Here is a 23,950-nt window from a genome sequence, read left to right as displayed (position 1 = left end):
GTTCTATTCCTCCGTACCACATACATAGAAAAAGCCGGAAGTGGAGCTGTGGCTCAAGGGGTAGGGTGCTAGCCTTGAGCAAGAGAAGCTCAGGGACAGTGCCCAGTACCTGAGTTCAAGCCCCAGGACTGCAAAAATAAATAAATAAATAAATAAATAGATTACAAAACATACTCAGAGTTGACACTGACCAAGAAGCATTACACTCAAAACTGACTTATGGAATTATAACCCCTTTGTACAACTCCTAATAACAACCACTAATAACTTGTGTGTGTGTGTGTGTGTGTGTGTGTGTTTTCCAAGCTCCAGAACTGGCAAAAAAAAAAAAAAAAACCTAAGGGAAAGCTCTTGTTTTTTTTCCCTTTGTTTCAGAAATAGACAACTACTAAGTAAGACAGTATTATCCACAGAAAAGGCCTAAAAACAATGACAAATCTAGTAACAACAAACACCCACAACATGTACATTATGAGCCTGAAATACCATTTAACACTGTAAAGGAATAAGCCTTCTTTGGGAAATAGATATTTCCAGGTTTGAAAGAGGAATTGTACTCAGAGGAAAAAGCAACTTTCTTCATATATAACCCTTCAACTATATGAGAAAATGATAAAAGTCCATTGGTTTGCTTGAAGCTGCTATAAATTTATATGACAAGGGCATCAGTGATGGCTGACTAAAACCTAAGGCAAAATGAAATTTAGAACTGAATGTAAAATAAAGCATAAACAATAAGGCTGCCCCGGCTGGGAATATGGCCTAGTGGCAAGAGTGCTTGCCTCATATACATGAAGCTCTGGTTTCTATTCCTCAGCACCACATATATAGAAAAGGCCAGAAGGGGCGCTGTGGCTCAAGTGGCAGAGTGCTAGCCTTGAGCAAAAAGAAGCCAGGGACAGTGCTCAGGCCCTGAGTTCAAACCCCAGGACTGGCTAAAATAAACCCAGTACTGGTGGCTCAGGCCTATAATCCTAGCTACTCAGGAGGCTAAAATCTAAGGACTGCAGTTCGAAGCCAGTTCATGAAACTCATCTCCAATTAACCAACAAAAAAGCTGGAAGTGAATCTGTGACTCAAGCCGTAGCCTTGAGCAAAAAAACCTCAAGGAGAATACCAAGGCCCTGAGTTCAAGCCCCAGCACAAAATAAATCTTAAAGCCCTTTTATCACTTGTTTGCTTTATTCAATAATGGAGATTGAACCTCAGGGTCTCACACTAACTTAACTTACTACACATGGCTAGCACTCTACCCCTTGAAGCACCCCTCCAGCACAGTTTTTTTTATTGGTTAATTAAGATGGGAGTCTCAGGGACTCTTCTGCCTGGGCTGCCTTTAAATCTCCATCTTCCAGGTCTCAGCCTCCTAAATAGCTGGGATACAGGTAGAAGGCACTATGCCCAACTTCTTTCCACTTCTCAAGAAGCTTAAAAAAAAATCTTGTTTAGAACATTCTCCAGGAAAAATGATAATATGATTTATCATTTTGGCTAAACTATCAGTAGTTTGATTATCTATAAAAATCAGAACCACTGCTAAGGAGAGTAGCTCATGCCTATAATCCCAGCAACCCAGGAGGCTGAGATCTGAGGATCACAGTTTGAAGCCAGCCCAGGCAACAAAGTCCATGAGACTCATCTCTGTTGCTCAAAATGGTACAGCAAAAAAGCTTTGAGCAAAAAAGTTCTGGGACAAGGCCCAGGCCCTGAGTTCAAGCCCCACAACCAACCAAAAAAAAAAAAGTCACATTTGTTAAACACTTAAAAAGAAATAGGTACAGACTAAAAGGATAGGGACATTTATCCATCAATATTCCACAAAACACTAATATTTTAAAAAAAAGCTGGAGTGACTCTACTGATAAGAGATTTCACATTAAATAACATTACCAAGGATAAAGGAGGAAAGCAACGTTAGCATGATGTGTGCATACCCCAACAATCAGGAAGCTGAGATAGGAGAATCACAAGCAAGACTAAGCCAGGCCCCAGAGGCTCATGTGTGTAATTCTAGCTATTCAGGAGGCTGAGATCAAAGCCAGCCAGGGCAAGAATGTCAGAGACACTCTTATCTCCAATGCATCAACCAGAAAACTGGAAGTAGAGCTTTGGCTCAAAGTGGTAGAGCACTAGCCATGAACTGAAGAGCTCAGGGACAGTGCCCACCACAACCAACAATAATAATTAATTTAATTAATTACATTCTTTTTTCTTTTTTTTTTTTGCGGGGGGGGGGGGCGCCTTGAACTCAGGGCCTGGGCACTGTCCCTAAACTTATTTGTGCTCTACTACTTGAGCCACAGTGTCAATCGCAGTTTTTTGCTGCTTCAATGGAGATAAAAGTCTCACAAGGACTTTTCTGCCTGGCCTGGACTCAAACCATGATCCTAAGAGCTCAGTCTCCTAAGTAGCTAGGATTACAGGCATGAGCCACCAGCACTCAACTTAATTACATTTTCTTGAATTGTCTAGAATTCTATTTCTAGCCTAAATTCAAGGGCTTCAGCAGATAGCAGCTTTGCAAATCATTTCATTTTTCTTTTTCTGCTTTAACATTTTGTAGCTTATCTTTCATTCTGTTAAGGTCTTTGTCAGTACAAAAGTTAAAATTCTGACAATGTAATACAGCAGGGAGCTCACATTTCATTAGGTGTTGTTACAAGTAGTCTAGAGGTGAATGAGGTATAAGCAAGGAGGTTATAGCCTTATAGTCATACAGTCAACTAAAGGATAATGAGTCTCCTTGGTTTCTAACAGAGAAAAATCTACAATAAATCTATACTAAAAATCTCAATTTCCTCAAAGTTCTAAAATTATGACACAATGTATAATCCCTATATTTACCTTGTGAACATACACATCCAGGGCTTGGAATGTGGCTCAGTGGTAGAGTGCTTCCTAGCATACCTGAAGCCTTGAGTTCAATTCCTCAGCACCAGATCCACAGAAAAAGCCAGAAGTGGTGCTGTGAGCTCAAGTGGTAGAGTGCTAGCCTTCAGCAAAAGAAGCATAGGGGAGCTGGGAATATGGCCTAGTGGCAAGAGTGCTTGCCTTATATACATGAAGCCCTGGGTTCAATTCCTCAGCACCACATATATAGAAAATGACCAGAAGTGGCGCTATGGCTCAAGTGGTAGAGTGCTAGCCTTGAGCAAAAAGAAGCCAGGGACAGTGCTTAGGCCCTGAGTTCAAGGCCCAGATGAAGAAGCTTAGGGACAGGGCTCAGGCCCTGAGTTCAAGCCCCAGGAATGGCAAAAATAAAAACAAAAACTCTGCTTGCATCTAGTTTGGCTTGCATACTGACCTTCAACCTGGCTGGTATCTGGGCGTTTCTTCTTTGACTCTGAATTCCCAGTTTTTTCATCAACATCCAGGAGAGGAATATATTCTGTTTTTCCAACTGTTTCCCCCACAACATCATCATAGGCCTCAGCCTCCAGTGTGGCAATGAAGTCCCGCTTTATCTCTTCCTCAATTTCTGGAGGCGGCTCTGTTAATGCATCTGCGAGACTGAGGTCCGCCATTCTGCACCACTGCAAATGCCTGTGAAAATGCAGAAAGATGTTTGCTATGAGGACCACTGAAAATGGGGGGAAAAAGATTTTAAGAAACTTTTATTCAGGGCTGGGAATATGGCCTAGTGGCAAGAGTGCTTGTCTTGCATACATGAAGCCCGGGTTTGATTCCTCAGCACCACATATATAGAAAAAGCCAGAAGTGGCGCTGTGGCTCAAGTGGCAGAGTGCTAGCCTTGAGCAAAACGAAGCCAGGGACAGTGTCCAGGCCCTGAGTTCAACACCCAAGACTGGCCAAAAAAAAAAAAGAAAGAAACTTTTATTCAAAACAATCCTAAATTGAAAATTCTAGATCCAAACAAGGCTTCCTTTTTTGAAAGATGAGGAAAAATTAAAGCTCAGAAATAGTTTAAGTGAAGATACATAATTGCTATTTACTTTTTTCTCTTATCTTCGAAGGAAGACAAGCAAGTTTTTCTTTATAAGGAAAATAGCTGATCCAAAGTAAGATTCAGGCCTGGGGATATGGTCTAGTGGCAACAGTGCTTGCCTGGTATACATGAAACCCTGGGTTCGATTCCCCAGCACCACATATATAAGAAAATGGCCAGAAGTGGCGCTGTGGCTCAAGTGGCAGAGTGCTAGCCTTGAGCAAAAAGAAGCCAGGGACAGTGCTCAGGCCCTGAGTCCAAGGCCAGGACTGGAAAAAATAGTACAGTAGTATTTATACCAAAGTAAGATTCAAATAAATTTGTTTGATTTCAGGTCTCAGAGTTTTTCAATTAAACCACATATCATTTCCAAATCAGATCCCAGAGTAATTTTTTGAAGAATATACAGAAAATCAAAGTATTCCCATAATAGATTATAATAATAGCCAGGGAGGAACAACTGGCTCATATACAGAAAATCAAAGTATTCCCATAAAAGATTATAATAATAGCCAGGGAGGAACAAATGGCTCATGTCTATTATTATCTGTTGCTGGGCACCAGTAGCTCATGCCTGTAATTCTACTCAGGAGGATGAGATCTGAGGATCACAGTTCAAAGATAGCATAAGCAGGAAAGTCCTCAAGACTTTTAACTAAACTGAAGCACCAAAACAGCCACAAGTAGAGCTGTGGCTCAAGTGGTAGAGTGCTAGCCTTCAGCCAAAACTCTCAGGGTCAGGGCCTAGGCCCTGAGTTCAAGCTCCAGTGTAACACACACACACACACACACACACACACACACACACACACTATCCAAGTTCCTATATCCATTGCAGCAAAATTCCAAACAGCCAAGATAATGAAACCTAAGTGTATCTGTAGATGGATGCTATAATTAGGACAGTATTCTCAAGTCTCTCCCCAGCCCTAGTTTCTTGAATTCAATAATCAATACCACAAAAAGGTCTGTTTTTTGTTTTCTTTTCTCTTTCACAGGGCTTGACTATGGCCTGGGCCCTGTCCCTGAGTGCTTTTTTGCTCAAAGGTAGCACTAGTGCCACGTGGGGTTTTTGAGTGGTTAATTAGAGATAAAAGAGTCTCAGGGGTAGTTTTCTGGCCAGGCTGACCTCAAACCACGATCCTCAAATCTCAGCCTCATGAGTAGCTAGGATTACAGGCTTGAGCCACCCCACCTGGCCTGTTTTCTTGCTAGGCAAGGCAGAGTCTCTTAAATACTTAAGTTTGGTCATTCGTGGCTTTTAGGAAATGGCTTATTTGGCACTATTCTTTTATTTAACAATTTTGCAATACAAGATATTTAAGTTATCTTAAGATTACAAATGCATAAGAATTTAATCAGAAAATATTCTCTATATACTTCTAGCTGAAAATGTTTCGGGCTTTGGGTGTAATTTAGTGGAAGAATGCTCGCGAAGCATGCACCAAGTCCTGTGTTCAATTTTCAGCACTAAAAAAATTTTTTTAATGAGATAATAAGCCAATATTGAAGATAAAATGGACAACCACCCATAGAATAGGAGAAAATCTTTGCTATTAAACAGATGGACTGGGAATGTGGCTTAGTGGTAGAGTGCCTGCCTAGCATGAATGAAGCCCTGGGTTCAATTCCTCAGCACCACATACACAGAAAAAGCTGGAAGTGGCACTGTGGCTCAAGTGGTAGATTGCTAGCTCTTGAGGAAAAGAAGCTCAGGGGCAGTCCCCAGGCCCTGAGCTCACCCCAGGACTGGCCAAAAAAAAAAAAAAAAGAGAGAGAGAGAGAGAAAAGCAGATAAAGGAGTAATATCCAGAATAAACAAAGAACTCTAAGCAAACTGAACAATCAGTTTTCACAAGATATACAAATTATTAGGATAGGGGCTGGGGATATGGCCTAGTGGCAAGAGTGCTTGCCTCATATACATGAGGCCCTGGGTTCGATTCCCCAGCACCACATATACAGAAAATGGCCAGAAGTGGCGCTGTAGCTCAAGTGGCAGAGTGCTAGCCTTGAGCAAAAGGAAGCCAGGGACAGTGCTCAGGCCCTGAGTCCAAGGCCCAGGACTGGCCAAAAAAAAACAAACAAATTATTAGGATACACAAAGAAATTTTCAACATTCTTAGTCATGAAAAATAAAAGCAGGTGCTTGTGGCTCGCATCTATAATCCCAGCTACTACTCAGGAGAATGAGATCTGAGGATCACAGTTCAAAGCCAGACCAAGCAGGAAAGTCTGTGAGATTATCATCTCCAACTAATCATAAAAAAGCCAAAAGTGAAGCTGTGGTTCAAAGTGGTAGAGCACTAGCCTTGAGCTCAAAAATGAGCTCAGAAACTTTGTTCATGCCTAGAGATCAAAGCCCCAAGACTGAAACCTTTCAAAAAGCAATAAACACACAGAGATTCCATCTCACCCCGACCAATCAAAATGGCATCCACCAAGGAAAACAAAAAACACACAGTAAGATTCCATCTCACCCCAATAAAAATGAAAATCCACCAAGAAAAACAAAAAACACTCAGTAAGATTCCATCTCATTCCAATCAAAATGGCATCCACCAAGAAAATGAACAAATTGTTGAAAATACAGGAGGAAAAAGGAACTTTCATGGGGCTGGGAATATGGCCTAGTGGTAAAGTGCTCGCCTAGTATCCCTGAAGCCCTGGGTTCGATTCCTCAGCCACATATATAGAAAACCACATATACAGAAAAAAGCAGGAAGTGGCGCTGTGGCTCGAGAGGTAGAGTGCTAGCCTTGAGCAAAAAGAAGCCAGGGACAGTACTCAGGCCCACTCTCAGGTCCACACCCCAGGACTGGCAGCAAAAACAAAACAAACAAAAGGAACACTCATATACCGTTGGTGAGAATGTACATTAGTGCAACCACTATGGAAAATCAGTACAGAGCTTCCTCCAAAGACTAAAACGGGACCTTCCTTAAAACCCTGCCTCACTAACTGAGCATATATCCAAAGGAGAGTAAATTAATATACCAGAAAGACAGCAGTTTGTCTGGCTATGTTTACTGAAGCACTGTTCACAACAGCCTAGGCCAGGCCTTACTTATTTTGAGGGTTTTCTTGTTTTTGTTTGTTTTGTCAGTCTTGAACTCAAGGTCTAAGCACTGTCCCTGAGTTCTTTTGCTCAAGGATAGCACTCTACCAGTTTGAGCCATGGCTCCACATATGGTTTTTTGAATAGTTAATTGGAGATAAATCTCACAGAGACTTTCCTCCCCAGGCTGGCTTTGAAACTCAATCCTCAGATCTCAGCCTCCTGAGTAGCTAGGCTTAAAGGCAAGAGCCACCAGTGCCCAGCTCAGTCTTACTTGTGATTCTCCTATCTCAGCTTCCTGATTGTTGGGATATGCACCATCATGCTGAACTTGCTTTCCCCCTTTCTATCCAAGATATTTCATGAAAACTACAATTACCAGTTAGCCTTTGAGAACTGCTATATGCTAAAAATAAATGCCTACATTTAAAGTTTCAAGGTCAAAGAAACTTGAAATAATGTGTGTTATCCTCAATAGCATACAAAAAAGTCATAGATGTATTTTCCCCAGAAATAAATAATGATTCTTATATAATGCAACCTATTCAAATGTTTCATAATAAGTACAAATATAGCCAGGCACTGGTGGCTCCTGCTTGTAATCCTAGCTACTCAAGAGGCTGATATCTGAGGATCGAGGTTAAAAGCTAACACAGGCAAGAAAGTCCATGCAACTCTTAATCTCCAATTAACCACCAGAAAATTGGAAGTGGTGCTGTGGCTCAAAGTAATAGAGTACTAACCTTGAACTGAAGAACTCAGGACAGTGCCCAGGCCGAATTTAAGCCTCCCCACAACCAAAAAAATAAGTAGGAAGGTCATCTGTGAGTCAGAACATCTAGCCAACAGGCCAGAGTCTACTATATCTCAACAGCTTAGCCATTCTTGTCACCACACATAAATGGAAGTACAACTTAAAACACAAACTGCACTTATAAAAAAGGATTCTATAAAGGCAATGCTAATGGAGTAGTAGAGATGAAAGTCCTGGGTTTAGTAAAAAAGCCTCAGTTTTCAATATATGAATGTGATCACCCAGTATTCTATTCCATTCTAAAACATGTCCAAGTATAATAAATTCTTTAAGTGCCATGAAAATTTGTTAAAACTTGTTCTACAAGTGCTCCAGCCTACAAAAAAAATTCATGTACGAATCCATGTCACAATTACAGAATCATTTTAAGGTACTTAATAATTATGCCTTACAGGATATGATACCAAATTATCCTCAAACCTGGACTTCAGGAGATTTAAAAATAAATAAAACTATAACTTTGTGAATAACAAGTCCTACTTCTAAAAACTTACCTCACTGACATTATTATTCTTCTATCTGTATAAACAAGGAAATTAACTTTAAACAGACTTGAGTCGGAGCAAGAGAATGTAAAAGCTTTCCTATTGGTTTAATCTGACACTCACTGTGGCCTTGAATGAGTCACCTTGCAGAGCCGAGTTCCCTAATCTGTAAAATGAGAGTGTTAAGTGATTCCTCAGGTTGTTTATTATATGAACTACTTGTAATTCAGCTTCATCACTTTAACCATTAAAATAAACCTCATAAAGGACAACCTCAATGTGAATAAATACACTAATATTATAGTTATCTAGTATTCTCAATTGTAATTATATATGTTCATGTTTATTATAAGGCAAAAGTTTGCTGGGTGCAGGTGGCTCATGCCTATAATGTAATTCTAGCTACTCAGGATAGATTGAGATCTGAGGATCGCAGTTGCGGTTCAAAGCCAGCCTGTGCAGGGAAGTCTGTGAGACTTTTTATCTCCAACTACCAAAAGAGTCAAAAGTGAAGCTGTAACTCAGGTGGTAGAGTACCAGCCCTGTGCAGAAAAGCTCAGGGACAATGCTCAGGCCTTGAGTTCAAGCCCAAGGACCAAGAACACACACACACACACACACACACACACACACACACACACACACACGCAAAAAGCCCAAAATGCTTGGGGCTGGGTGTGTTGGTTCATAATTGTAATTCTGAATTCAGGAGGCCGAAGCAGGAAAATAGAGAGCTCAAAGCCTGCTACTACTACTCAGGAGTTGCAGACCATCCTAAACTATACAATGAAACCCTATCTCAAAAAAACAAAAGCAGGCAAAGTCAAAACCTTCTTGGGGACTCAAAACCAAGTCACCAAGCAGTGCACCTTATCCTGCTAGTGTCAAGTTGACTGGATCTTATATCTCACCCAGGTCTGGCTAACATCATCAACACAGACTTGACACCACTCTACCAGAAAAGAAGCCCTCAGACACCAAGAGAATATATATAGTCATCAAGCATTACACTTTGGACTTCCAATCTTTCCCAAGCCTGAAGAGAAATTATCTGACTAGAGAGATTTTGGAAATAAGTACACTGGGACTGGGAATGTGGCTTATGAAGCCCTGGGTTCAATTCCTCAGCACCACATACACAGGAAAAGCCAGAAGTGGCACTGTGGCTTAAGTAGTAGAGTGCTAGCTTTGAGCAAAAAGCTCAAGGACAGTGCCCAGGCCCTGAGTTCAAACCCCAGGACTGGCCAAAAAAGAAAAAGAAAAGGAAGTACACTGACAGATGTCAGAAACTGGCACCTGAAATTCCACCTACTCAGGAGCAAGTGAGAGTTCAAGCCCCAGTACCAGCACACACAAGTGCACATGTACACACATAAATGCACTGGTACACACAACTTGTAAACTAAAGCAGGAAGTAAGTGAAGGGATGCTGAAGCAGAACCTGGGTCATTAGTGTCTATTTACTATGAATAGCTATGTGCTCATAAGTGGTAAAAAAAAAAAATATATATATATATATATGCTGAGGGGCTGGGGATATGGCCTAGTAGCAAGAGTGCTCGCCTCGTATACATGAAGCCCTGGGTTCGATTCCCCAGCATCACATATACAGAAAATGGCCAGAAGTGGCGCTGTGACTCAAGTGGCAGAGTGCTAGCCTTGAGCAAAAAGGAAGCCAGGGACAGTGCTCAGCCCCTGAGTCCAAGGCCCAGGACTGGCCAAAAAAAAAAAAATATATATATATATATATATATATGCGCTGAATATATATATATATATATATATATATATATATATATGCTGAGGCCACAAGCATTTTCTGTTGTGTAGTTTTCTTTACATAGTTCACAAACTCTAGAATCAATTAAACATTTTTAAGGTTAAAAATCCATATAAGTCAGGTGGCCAGTGGCTCACAACTATAATCCTAGCTACTTAGGAGGCTGAGATCTGAGGATTGTGGTTCAAAGCCAGCCTGGGCAGGAAAGTGGGTGAGATTCTTATCTCCAATGAACCACCAGAAAACTGGAAGTGGTGCTATGGCTCAAAGTAGTAGAGCACTAGCCTTGAGCTGAACAGCTCAGGGACAGCGCCCAGGCCCAGAGTTCAAGCCCCACAACTGACCAAAAAAATATATATATGGAAATATATATATGTATTTAAAATGTCCACATCATTTTGGGGGGCGTGATGAAGCTAGGATTTTGAACTTGAGGCTGCAAAGCTACTAGGTAGGCATTCTTATCATTTGAGACATACCTCCAGCTTTTTATGAATTTAGGGTTTTATGTACCAGTCTTGGGGTTTGAACTCAGAACTTGAGCCACAGATCCACTCCTGGCTTTTTTTTTTTTTTTGGAAGTTAGTTGGAGATAAAGAGTCTTATGGACTTCCCTGCCTGGACTGGCTTTGAACCACAATCCTCAGAGTTCAGGCTCCTGGGTTGCTAGGATTGTAGTCATTGAGCCACCAGTACCCACACATGAATCTCATTGCTTCTCCTAGCTTCCTCCTGATCAGATGTCCTGCAGGTTGAGGTGAAGTCTGGCTAACTCTTGCCAGGGTTATTAGCCTTGACCATGAGCTTCTCCATCAGAAGACAATGCAGATGTAGATGCTAAAGACATCAAACTTTTGCTTAGTGTTTTCAGAAAAAAGAAAAACTTAAGAGCTAGGTGCAGTGGCTCATGCTTTCATGTAAGCTACTTGGGAGGCAAGACTGGGAGAATTTGAAGTTTGAGGCCAGCTTGGGCAAGACCTGAGTCCCATCTCAAAAAAAAAAAGAAAAACATAAATAAAACTCCGGCAGACACCCCAGGATACAAGCTGTCCAAAGGCAAAAATGCAAAATCCTACTCACCAAAACCCCAGTACCAGGCTGGGGATATAGCCTAGTGGCAAGAGTGCCTGCCTTGGATACACGAGGCCCTAGGTTCGATTCCCCAGCACCACATATACAGAAAACGGCCAGAAGCGGCGCTGTGGCTCAAGTGGAAGAGTGCTAGCCTTGAGCAGGAAGAAGCCAGGGACAGTGCTCAGGCCCTGAGTCCAAGGCCCAGGACTGGCCAAAAAAAAAAAAAAAAAAAAAAAAAACCCAGTACCTACTAAGGAAAAAAAAATGAGAATTTCTTTTATCTTGGCCTAGTTTATAAAGAAAAAAAATTACTATTTATAACATTATTTCCCTGAGACCAAGGCATTCTGAGAACTCCTCAGCTCAAGGGATCCTCCCTATCTCAGCCTTCCAAGTAGAAGGGACAACTTAACCTTAATTATTATTAAGGAAACCTACTCAAAATACTCAAATTTTTCTTTATAATAGCCTACCCTTCTTAGGAAAACTAGAGCTATGGACAAGACAAAAAAAGCTACAGATGTCCAAGTTAGTGTCTTCTTGCCTTTTTTTTTTTTTAAACCCATAACTGATTGAAATGACACAAGATTCTGAAGCCAACACACTTAAGCTGCTATTCTAGGACAATTGTGAGAACGCAGGGCCAAAATGGAGTGCTTGGAAGGAAACCAGCGGCCCGGCCAGGCCCAGAGACCATTTATGATCAGACAAGTTTAAAGGTAAAGCCTGCATACTGATTTTCTACTTAACATCAGATTTTTTTTTTTTTAGGTTAAGCTTTTTGTTACTAAATGTTAACTTTATTCCCCAGATGTGTTTTTAATGTATTTTCATGTATTTCTTCCAGAGGCTTATAACAGTATTCAAGCTGGATCTTAATTCGTCTGATTACTGGGTTTTTAATTTATTATACCTGAAGAAAACTTTAATTTCAATCAACATGTTATTTTCATTTAAAGTTAAACCAATCACATATTAGCAAAGATCCCTTAAGTGAGTTGCCAATTTACACAATTGACAGGCACACAGGATCCCTTAGGTAAATGTGAACTTCCCCTGCTTCTCCTTAGAAGACTTGGGAAAATGGCAACAAACTACTCAGCAGGATCTTGAAATTTCTACGCAATTAACTCTAGCCTCCCTGAAGAATATATTAATTTTCCACCCCCAGGTGCCTCCCCATGTACTGCAAGGACAACAGCTGTACTATCACAAACAGATGGGATTTCCAGGCTTGGCCAAGGCTCTGCTCTTAACTACCATTTGTCCTGTTCATCATAGGAGAGAGCCCTTGATTTACTAGCATAGCTGAGGCTAAATTCCTACATGAAAGAATACACTGAAAGAAGGTTCATTTTACTTCCGTGCAGTCCCCAAAACAAAGAGTTCCCTTTCCCCATGGCTATTTTAGGGAGTCCTGGTCTCTAAAATATACAAACCCTGCAAACACATGCACACACATACTAACACACAAAGCTTTGCACCACAAAGCTCAAAGTCTAGTTTGCTTACTTACAGGAGCTAGCCAGGGAACTCATTTTCAGGACTGAACGCATTTCAGATCTATAAACAGATTCCAGCCTGTCTCATTTCTTGACCAATCTTTTCTCCTAGAAGAATAACCTACACTAGAGACATCCCACTGTTAACCATGTGACACAGAGAGCATGTCTGCTGAAGTCTGTTTATGTGGGCCAAAATAAGAAATGACAATGACACAGCACTTACATTTCTGATGTAACCAACCTTAAGAGTGAAGATTCAATTTTATCTCAGTAAAAATAAAATAAATCTTGATTCTCACTTGACATTTAACTCCTGAGTGTTCAAAAGGAGAAAGCATTATAAAATAAAAACTTTACTACAGGGCTGGGAATGTGGCTTAGTGGTAGAGTGCTTGCCTAGCACGCATGAAAAGCCTGGGTTCCATTCCTCTGCACAACATAAACAGAAAAGGCCTGAAGTGGAGCTGTGGCTCAAGTGGTAGAGTGGGGGCTGGGGACATGGCCTAGTGGCAAGAGTGCTTGCCTTGTATACATGAAGCCCTGGGTTCAATTCCCAAGTACCACATACATAGAAAACGGCCAGAAGGGGCGCTGTGGCTCAAGTGGCAGAGTGCTAGCCTTGAGCAAAAAGAAGCCAGGGACAGTGCTCAGGCCCTGAGTCCAAGCCCCAGGACTGGCAACAAATACCAAACAAATAATCAAGTAGTAGGGTGCTAGCATTTTTTTTTTCTTTTTGGCCAGTCCTGGGGCTAGCACTCTGCCACTTGAGCCACAGCGCCACTTTTGGCCATTTTCTGTATATGTGGTGCTGGGGAATTGAACCCAGGGCCTCATGTATACGAGGCAAGCACTCTTGCCAGTAGGCCATATCCCCAGCCCCAACTAGCCTTGAACAAAAAGAAGCCAGGGACAGTGCTCAGGCCTTGAGTTCAATGCTCAAGACTGGGAAAAAAATTTAAAAAACAAAAAACTGTACAGTATTTAGTACACTTATCTGTTCTCCTTCTAATCAACAGAAAAACATTCACCATTAGCATAACCCTAACCAAAAGTTCCATGAGAAGCTTATCATCAATTAAGCAGTTTAAAGATGGAACTAGAAGGGAGGTGTGTTTCAAGTGGCAGAGAGCCAGCTGTGACTAAAAAAGCAAAAGGAGGAGGGAGGCCCTAAGTTGAAACCTCAGTATTACAAGCACAGGCACACACATACAGAGACACTCATGCACACACACATTAAAAAAAAAAAAAAAAAAAAAAAAAAAAAAAAAAACTCATGTTGCTGGTCTAGAAAGTTCAAGATCAAGAGTTCCAAACCCCAGGGCTGGAAGTGTAGCTTAATAGTAAAATGCCTAGTGGGGTGCCAATGGCTCATACCTGTAATCCTAGCTACTCAGGAGGCTGTGATCTGAGGATCACGGTTCAAAGCCAGCCCAGGTAGGAAAGTCCATGAGAGGGGGAGGAGGTGGGAAGGAGGAAGAAAATGATGGAGATAACTCTAAAACAGCAGCTGGCGTCAACTAAAAAACTTTTGCTGACTCTCCAAGTTTAATCTTAAGTGGGTAGGAGGCAAAGTGAACTTTGTCTCCTCAATGGAATGCGTTTCTCTACTGATGTGAAAGTCTACATATTCTGACCTTTAAAAGACAGTATAAGGTTTGTCTGTTCTCCCTCCTGCCAGTGGGCTGATAGACCAAATGTGGGTGGACAATGACTTTGTGGCTCTGATGTTAGCTGTGTTCAATATCCTATTGTATTTCTTATACAGCACTGAAAGATTTTTTGCAATAGATGTATTCCTAATCATTCAAAAATAAGCAAGGTATAATGAGATAAAAGAGAAATTTATACCTAACATCCTAAATTAAAAAACATGATAGAATCACTGGAAGTGAGGAAGGCATAAGTCTAAATATAGCAACACCATAGCTGCTTTGGTTTACTAACTCAATCACTGCCAAGAAATTTGTGGTTAAGGGGGTGGATTTGATGAAAGCATATCATATGTATATGTATGTACATATCACAATGAAACCTCTGTAATCCTAACTACTCCAGAGGAGAGGCTGAGATCTGAGAATCAAGACTCCAACTCGGGCAGGAAAATCTGTGAGATTCTTATCTCCAATTAACCACCAAAATGCTGGAAGTGGAGATATGGCTCAAGCAGTAGCCTTGAGCCATAAAGCTTCAGAAACAGAACCCAGGCCTTCAGTGCAAATCCCACCAGAAGAACCCAAAACATCAAAACATAATGAAATTACTATACATCAATAAAAAAAATTTTTTTTTCAGGGCTAGGAAGGTGGCTTAGTGGTAGAACGCTTGCCTAGCATGCATAAAGCCCTGGACTTGATTCCTCAGCACCACATAAACAGAAAAAGGCAGAAGTAGTGCTGTGGCTCAAGAGGTAGAATGAGAGAGAGCCTTGAGCAAAAAGAAGCCAGGGACAGTGCTCAGGCTCTAAGTCTAAGCCCCAGGACTAGCCAAAAACAATTATTTTCAAGGAAGAGACATCCATTCTTGAGTAACTATGTTTATTTGGACACAGAAAATCAATCACAGGAGGAAAATTCCTAAGCAGAAAACTCTTGGGTTCTATTGCAAAATAGTAAGTACAGGCGCTGAGAGTGTGGCTTAGTGGTAGAGTGCTTGCCTAGCATGCATGAAGCCCTGGGTTCCATTCCTCAGTACCACATGAATAGAAATGGCCAGAAGTGGCGCTGTGGCTCAATTGGTAGAGTGCTAGCCTTGAGGAAAAGAAGCCAGGGACAGTGCTCAGGCCTGAAGTCAAGCCCCAGGACAAAAAATTTAAAAGTAAAAATAAAACAGTCTGACTAGTCAAAGGTACACAAAATCTTTAGATTGGCATATTAATATAAAAGTAAAATTATGGGGCTGGGGATATGGCCTAGTGGCAAGACAGCTTGCCTCGTATACATGAGGCCCTGGGTTCGATTCCCCAGCACCACATATACAGAAAATGGCCAGAAGTGGTGCTGTGGCTCAAGTGGCAGAGTGCTAGCCTTGAGCAAAAGGAAGCCAGGGACAGTGCTCAGGCCCTGAGTCCAAGGCCCAGGACTGGCAAAAAAATAAATAAATAAAAGTAAAATTATTATAAATTACATATCTGTAGAATGTACACCTAATAATTATAATCGAATACTTCAGTGGCTAGTGCCATTTCCTTATTGAACAATGTCTAAGCATTTACAAAAAGGGGGAGAGGAGGCTGGGGATATGGCCTAGTGGCAAGAGTGCTTGCCTCATATACATGAAGCCCTGGGGTTCAATTCCCCAGCACCACATATATAGAAAATGGCCAGAAGTGGAGCTGTGGCTCAAATGGCAGAGTAAGCAAAAGGAAGCCAGTGACAGTGCTCAGGCCCTGAGTTCAAGGCCCATGACTGGCTGAAAAAAAAAGGGGAGGAGGCGGAGTTGAAGTTTCAGTGGTAGAGTACCTGTCTAGCAAACATATGGCCTTGAAATCCAACTCTAGAATATTTCTCTCCAATTTCAAGCTACTAAGTTCTAATTAGCAATGTGTTAACCTAAATATACAAGAACTACTCAGCCGGGTGTCATTGTAGCTACTCAGGAGGCTGAGATCTGAGGATCATGGTTCAAAAGCCTGCCCCTGCAGTAAAGTCCATGAGACTTTGATCTGTAATAAACCACCAGAAAAGTGGAAGTGGTGATGTGGCTTAAAGTGGCAGAGCACTAGCCTTAAGCAAAAGGCTCAGGAACAGCATTCAGGGCCACAGTTCAAGCCCCAGGCCCAACATAAAAAAATAAAACAAAAAAAAAGTGGAGGGGGGGGAGTGTGGGGGAGAAGAACTATTCAGTTTCAGGTAATTTGTCATTATTAGGATGTTAATGGTCTACACCCAAGTTCCCTTAGGAGTATCCAGAGCCCCTTTATCATTCTAATCTCTTTCTACACGTGGCCAGCCAGAGTGCTCTATTATGCCAAGTACCTTTCACCTTCCTCTCTGTATCAGTAAGTATTCTATCACACAGAAAACTCACACTACTGCCCTGAACATAACCACAAAGTCAGGCCTATTGTGCAGTTAGTCAATCTGGCATGCTTTTGTCTCAACGAATATTTAGAACATGACACACTACTTAGAAAAGAATGATCTCATCCTACTAACCCAACTGGCCAACTTCATCAAAAAGCTTTTTGTTACAAGCTGTGATAACCAGGGAAACCAGATCTATTTTTCACTGCTAGGAAAAGGAAATAAAGAATCATAGGGGCGGGGAGAAGGAATGGGGAGGGTGGCAGAACAGATCACATATTAAACTTTTTTTAAAAACTCACTTGTTTTATAGATTTTTCTTTTTGTTTTGTTGTCTGGCTACAAATGAACAAAATGACTTTTAGAATTGTTTGATACTAGAAAAAGGTCATTCTTGTGATTTTTTTTTTTTTTTTTTTTTTTTTTTTTTTGGTCAGTCCTGGGCCTTGGACTCAGGGCCTGAGCACTGTCCCTGGCCTCTTCTTGCTCAAGACTAGCACTCTGCCACTTGAGCCACAGCGCCCCCTCTGGCCGTTTTCCTATTCAGTGCTAGCCTTGAGCGGGAAGAAGCCAGGGAGTGCTCAGGCCCTGAGTCCAAGGCCCAGGACTGGCCAAAAAATATAAATAAATAAATAAATAAATAAATAAATAAATAAATAAATAAATAAATAAATAGATAAAAACAGCCGATATCCCAGTCCAAATATTAAGGCTAACTAGGCTCTAAATTACATGAAAAATAAAATTTCAAGAAATACCAGGCTCGGGGGGCTGGGAATATGGCCTAGTGGCAAGAGTGCTTGCCTCCTATACATGAAGCTCACGGTTCGATTCCCCAGCACCACATATATGGAAAACGGCCAGAAGTGGTGCTGTGGCTCAGGTGGCAGAGTGTGCTAGCCTTGAGTGGGAAGAAGCCAGGGACAGTGCTCAGGCCCTCAATCCAAGGCCCAGGACTGGCCAAAAAAAAAAGAAATACCAGGCTCATATAAAAATAAAAATATGTATCATATGCTTATATACCAGACACCATTCTAATTATTACTGTGTTGAAACAACTCTGGGGTATAAATATACTAAAATCCTCATTTAAAATGAAGATATCAAGATACTTCAGATTTGAAATAAACTGGCCAGCAGTGGCTCATGCCTGTCATCCTAGCTACTCAGAAGGCTGAGATCTGAGGATTGCAGTTCAAAGCCAGCCTGGGCAGAAAAGACCTTGAGACTCTCATCTCCAATAAACCACTCAGAAAACCAGAAATAGAGCTGTGGCTCAACTGGTAGTGCTAGCTTTGAGCTGAAGAGCTCAGAGACAGTGGCCAGGCCCAGAGTTCAAGCCCTCATGATGGGCCAAAAAAAAAAGAAAGGAAGTCCATGAAACTTTATCACAAATTAACCAACAAAAAGCTGGGCTCCCCGGAAGCATAGCTTACGCATGCTAAAGCACTAGTCAAGAGCAAAAACACTAAATGACTAAATGAGTCAAGGACATGAGTTCAAGCCCTAGTAACAGCAAACAAACACACACACACACACACACACACACACACACACACACACAGAGTTGAAACAACTTGCCTTAGATTACTACTCCGCTTGTAAACTTACAGATCCTAGACAGGCATTGATGGCTCAGGAGGCTGAGATCTGAGGATCACCGTTCAAAGGCAGCTCAGGTAGAAAAGTTTGTCAGACTCTTATCTCCATAACCACAAGAAAACCAGAAGTGGTACTGTGACTCAAAGTGACAGAACACTAGCCTTGAGCAAGAAAGCACAGGGACAGCACCCAGGCCCTTGAGTTCAAGTCCCATGACTGACAAAATCATCACCATCATCACCACCATCATCATCATCATCATCATCATCATCATCATCATCATCATCATCATCTTACAGATCCCAAGCCAATAGAAGGGTTTAAGTGATCTCTGGATGTTCATCAGTACCTATTTTAGATGCTACCCATGAAGGAAAACATTCTATATATCTTACCAGCTTTCAAATCTCCTATTTTTTTCTTTTTATCACAAGCCATGGTATATTTACATGACTCATTCACATATATAGAGATACAACAGACATTTCATAAATCAACTCATTCTCACTATGTGAAATACACCAGTATCTTCTCCATTCCCTTCTAGAGTTTGTACTGGTTTAGTCCTTCCTTGTCTGAGTCACTCTGCAGCCCCATCTGGCTTTGCATTTCAGCTTCCTGAGTACTGGGATTTACAGATGTACACAACTACGACTAGCTTCTTTAGTCTTCCAGAGTTGGCTCTGACCCACAATTTCAAATTATCAGTTCTGATTAAAAACTATCTCTTGGGCTGGGGATATGGCCTAGTGGCAAGAGTGCTCGCCTCGTATACAGGAGGTCCTAGGTTCAATTCCCCAGCACCACATATACGGAAAATGGCCAGAAGTGGCGCTGTGGCTCAAGTGGCAGAGTGCTAGCCTTGAGCAAAAACAAGCCAGGGACAGTGCTCAGGCCGAGTCCAAAGCCCAGGACTGGCCCCCAAAAAAACTATCTCTTAATAGAAAAGAGTGTGGATCAAAGTAGCTTTCAGTTCTGTGAAGGTATAGGTGTCTAATTTCAGCATTTATAGAAGCAGAGGCAAGAGGATTCCAAGTTCATAGCCAGACCACGCTACAACTGAGTTTCACAACACCAAGGCTGAGGATGTAGCTCAGTAGTAGAACACTCAGTGAACAGGAAGGCGCTGTATTCTATCTTTCACACCACAAAAATAATTTTTCAGTTTCCCAGTGCGGATGATCTCTTGAAAATATGGCCTCTCACACAGAATCACTTGCATCCTTCTCAAAAGAGAATACAAAACATAAGAAGTTGCAGCACCCCCAATTCCTACACTTCATGGATGTGAACTGCTATTATCACTATGGTTTTTGGCCACTCACTAGTAGTAGATTTTTCTGTTGGCAGATCCACCTATCCTCTGCCAGCCAATAGGAAAAAAGAAAAGAATAAAAGGAAAGAATCATCCTTCATTGACAGAATCAGCACTAAATACACATGGATTCAAGAGGCTTAAGCAACACCCAATGGATACCAAAATGAAAGCAGCTTTCAAACTTTACAGTGAACAACCCCTAGAAAACATGGCTTAAAATAGATGAAAAATCCTACACTCAGAATCTGATTTGGCAAACCTGAGGAGTACAGAGACCTACCTTTCAAAGCAGACCACTTGATTCTGCAAAAAACAAAACTATTCCTTATCAGTATGTATTTCATAGTTTCAACTATTCTTAGTCTAAACTAAAGGCTAGCCAAAGTATCTGCAAGAGGATTCTGACCTGAAAATACATTGGGTTTTTTTTTTTAGGTTGAAAACTGTTTAGTTCATATACTGGAGGGGGCGGGGGAAGAGGTCAATTGTAGGGCTTGAACTCAAGGACTGGGTACTATCCCTGACCTCTTTCTTTTGCTCAAGGCTGAGACTCTACGCCTTTAAGCCACAGCTCCACTTTCAGTTTTCTGGTGGCTTACTGGAGATCAGAGTCTCACAGATTTTCCGGCCGGAGATGGTTTTGAACTGTGATCCTGATCTCAGCCTCCTAAATAGCTAGGATTACAGGTGTGAGCCATCAGAAAGTACCCAGCATTCAAATATGCTTTTATAGGCTTTCTCCAAACTACACTAACAAATTACCAACATTTAACTCCCCCCCTACACTTTTTTTGTATTTGGGCCTGAACTCAGAACCTCTGCTCGCACTCAGTTTTCTGGCTCATGGCTGTCAATCTACCACTTAAGCCATACTTCCAGCCCTGCTCTTTGATGGTTATTTTGAGAATGGAGTCTGGTTTTAAAAGGCTTTTTGAGTTGAGATTTTCCAGCCTCCTGAGTAGTAGGATTGCATGTGTGAGACACCAGCACGCAACTAACTCTTAACTCAGTACCGGAAAACAGAAGAATTCTATGAATGAAAGTAATTTCTGTTGCCAATTCATTTGCTTTGGAACGGAAAGAGCTTTTGAAAACCAGTCAAATTTCCATGCAAGTGGCATATGGAGTCATCAGTTTGGAGCCCCTAAGTAGTAGAGAGCTATATATAGCTCAAAAACAGCTCAAAATACCAAAATGCACTGTGCGCTGGCGGCTCATACCTGTAATCCTAGCTACTCAGGAGATGTGGAAATGTGACTCAAGTGGTAGAGCACCATCCTTGAGCATAAAAGCTCAAGGACAGTGCCCAGATCCTAAGTTCAAGCTCTAAGACAGGTATGTGTACACACACACACACACACACACACACACACACACACAGAGTATGGCATTCACTGCTGAATACAAATCTTTTAAAAGAGCGTTCTAGGAGGGGGCTGGAAAGGTAGCTTAGTGGTAGAGTGCTCGCCTAGCATACATGATGCCCTGGGCTGGATTCCTCAGCACCACATACACAGAAAAAGCTGGAAGTGGCACTGTGGCTCAAGGGGTAGAGTGCTAGCCTTGAGCAAAAGAAGCCCAGGGACAGTGCCCAAGCATTGAGTTCAAGCCCCAGAACTGGCAAATATAATAACAACAACAATACAAAAGAGCACTCTACAAGCCTCCACTATTAGAAGCCCATCTTGGTTACGCCAGGTGCTGGTAATCCTAACTACTCAGGAAGCTAGATCTCAGGATCACAGTTCAAAGCCAGCCTGGGCAGGAAACTGTATGAGATTCTTATCTCCAATTAACTATTCAAAGAAAGCCAGAAGTGGTACTGTGGCTCAACTGGTAGAGTGCTAGCCTTGAGCACAAGGAGGCTCAGGGACAGCGCCTAGGCCCTGAGTTCAAGCCTCAAGACTGGCAAAATAAATAAATAAAAATAAAGTCAATAGCTAGGGGTAGAGTAGTCACAGCGCAGTCAGTCCTGTTTTAGGGATGGGGAAGAAGTCATGATGACCCAAAGCAGGATGTGAAAGACCAAGTAGGATGAGGGGAAAGTTCATGTGGTAACTTGACCTGGCCTAACCTACTTAACTTACAGATGTTAGAAGACAGATACTTGTTTTGTTTTGCATTGTTTCAGATAGGGTCTCACTACTTATCCCAAGCTAGCTACTGTGTCTGTAACACAAGATTCTCCTAAAGCCTGAGCCGCCTAAGTGCTGGAATTACAAGCAGGTACTACCACACCAACAGAACACAGCCACTCAGATCAAATAAAACTGACAGAAAACAATAGTATAATATTGAACTTATGGCAAGTATACACAATGATAATACATAACATACTGATTCTTACTTTCCATCCCCGCTCCCCCGTGTTGAGATCAAATCCAGTTCTTTGCATGTGCTAGGGAAATGGACTACCACTGAACTACATCCTTAGCACTTGGCTCTTACTAAATCCCTATTAATTCCTTAAAAACAGGTGTTTAAAAGATGGCTCATTTTGTTATTGTCTCAGTGCTGATTTTCATTGTAATTCACTTTCAAAATAAAATTGCCTTTGAAATGATGGGTCTCTCCTGAAAGGTCAGTAAATAGAAATTCCTAGTGAGGCATGATCATTAACTTCATAAATATTTGATAGCTGACAAAAACAGTGGCTCTTCAATGACATCTCTGATGATCTCTGATCATCTGATCCCTGATCTGTTTTTCTTTTCTTTTTTCTTTGGCCAGTCTTGGGGCTTGGACTCAGGGCCTAGGCACTGTCCCTGAGCTGCTTTTGCTCAAGGCTAGCACTCTACCACTTGAGCCACAGCACCACTTTCAACCTTTTCTGTGTATGTGGTACTGAGGAATAGAATCTAGGGCTTCATGCATGCTAGGCGAGCACTCTACCATTAAGCCACATTCCCAGACTGCTCAAGCCAAAACCTGAATTCAAACCTCAATATTGTGAGAGAGGTTGGAAGGGAGGGAGAGAGGGAAAGGGGAGGAGAAAATGGGAGAAAAAGGGAGAGGAAGGGAGAGGACAGAAAGAAAAAGAGAGACATACAAAATATAAAAGGAAAATTTTAAAAAGGAAAATGTAAAAAAAGCAGTGTGCTAACTCTGAAACTAAAACTGGTTGTAGAACTGTTCAGATGCTGTAACCTGATCATGATGCTTGCTGATAATCTCCCATTACACCAAGAAAGCTGAAGATAAAGGATCAAACCATCACCTTCTTGAATTACAATCCCATGTACTTGCTTAGGACACTGAGCTTCCTCACCAAAAGTAAAAGCAACGTCACCAATATCACATATTCAACAACATTTAGTGTCAAAAAACAAAGGGGCTGGGAATGTGGCTTAGTGGTCGAGTGCTGGGCTAGCATGCATGAAGTCCTGGTTTCGATTCCTCAGCATCACATACACAGAAAAGGCCACAGAAGTGGCACTGTGGCTCTGGCTCAAGTTGGCAGAGTACCAGCCTTGAGCAAAAAGAAGCCAGGGACAGTGCTCAGGCCCTGAGTTCAAGCTCCAGGACTGGCAAAAAAAAAAAAAATTCAATGAACTTACATTTTAAATGTCCAAACTATACACATCAACAATCTCAACAATAAGCCAATTTTTTTTTTAATTCAGGGGGCAAGTAGAGTCCTTGCCTAATGGTGCATATGGCCACAAAGCCCTAAGGGTCAATTCCTGGGCTAAAAGCATGGCTCAAGTGACAGAACATCAGCTGAGCAATAAGCCTAATAATCATGAGGTCCTGAGTTTAATCAAATAGTCTCCAGATCTAATAAATCAGAAAAAAAAGGTGGAAGGCCAAACTATTTTCTCCAGGTGATCCCAAGGAAGCTGTTCTGGAACATTTGGAACCAAATGAACTGCCAGACAGTGATCTCAAATCACAAACTGCCAACTGTCCAAAACATTAAGCTTCCTGAAGACTTCTGAGTGAACTATTTGTAAATGAATACAAAAACTGGTAATGAGGTCATTTCCCCTTATTCTATGTTTTTTCAATGTTTTCATAGTATCATTACCCTTACAAAGAAAAAGGTAAACCTAATTATAAGCCACTCACAATTAACCGCCACAAGACCAGAAATGGCACTGTAGCTCAAACTGGTAGAGTGCTAGCCTTGAGCAAAAGTGGGCCCAGGACAGCGCCCAGGCGCAGAGTCCAAACCCCACAACTGACAAAAAAAAAAAAAAAAGAAGTCAGACACCAGTGACTCATGCCTGAAATCTTAGCTACTCTAGAGGCTCAGATTGGAGGATCACAGTTTGAAGCTAGCCAGGGCATAATAGTTTAAGAGACTCAGTTCACTAACCAACAAGCCAGACTAGGGGTATGGATCG

General features: G+C 41.6%; 1 protein-coding gene across 18 annotated transcripts in view; it reads right to left on the bottom strand.

The window, feature by feature from the left end:
• Positions 1-23,950, bottom strand: part of Map4 (microtubule associated protein 4) — a 94,589-nt gene that overhangs the window by 61,629 nt on the left and 9,010 nt on the right. For 15 of the 18 annotated variants that reach the window (XM_048334511.1, XM_048334517.1, XM_048334519.1 and 12 more), the window contains one exon: positions 3,305-3,543. In XM_048334511.1, the coding sequence (XP_048190468.1) occupies positions 3,305-3,524 (220 nt within the window). In that variant the 5' untranslated portion in view covers positions 3,525-3,543. Of the gene's footprint in view, positions 1-3,304; positions 3,544-4,532; positions 4,557-12,673; positions 12,957-16,253; positions 16,272-23,950 lie in introns of those variants that run through there. The other 3 variants (XM_048334512.1, XM_048334515.1, XM_048334516.1) reach the window with 3 other exon arrangements.

This window comes from Perognathus longimembris, chromosome 26 (genome assembly GCF_023159225.1).
Source record: "Perognathus longimembris pacificus isolate PPM17 chromosome 26, ASM2315922v1, whole genome shotgun sequence".
Taxonomy (NCBI): Eukaryota; Metazoa; Chordata; class Mammalia; order Rodentia; family Heteromyidae; genus Perognathus; species Perognathus longimembris.
The sequence above is the reverse complement of the archived record's forward strand: the minus strand, read 5'-3'. Positions and strand labels throughout refer to the sequence as shown.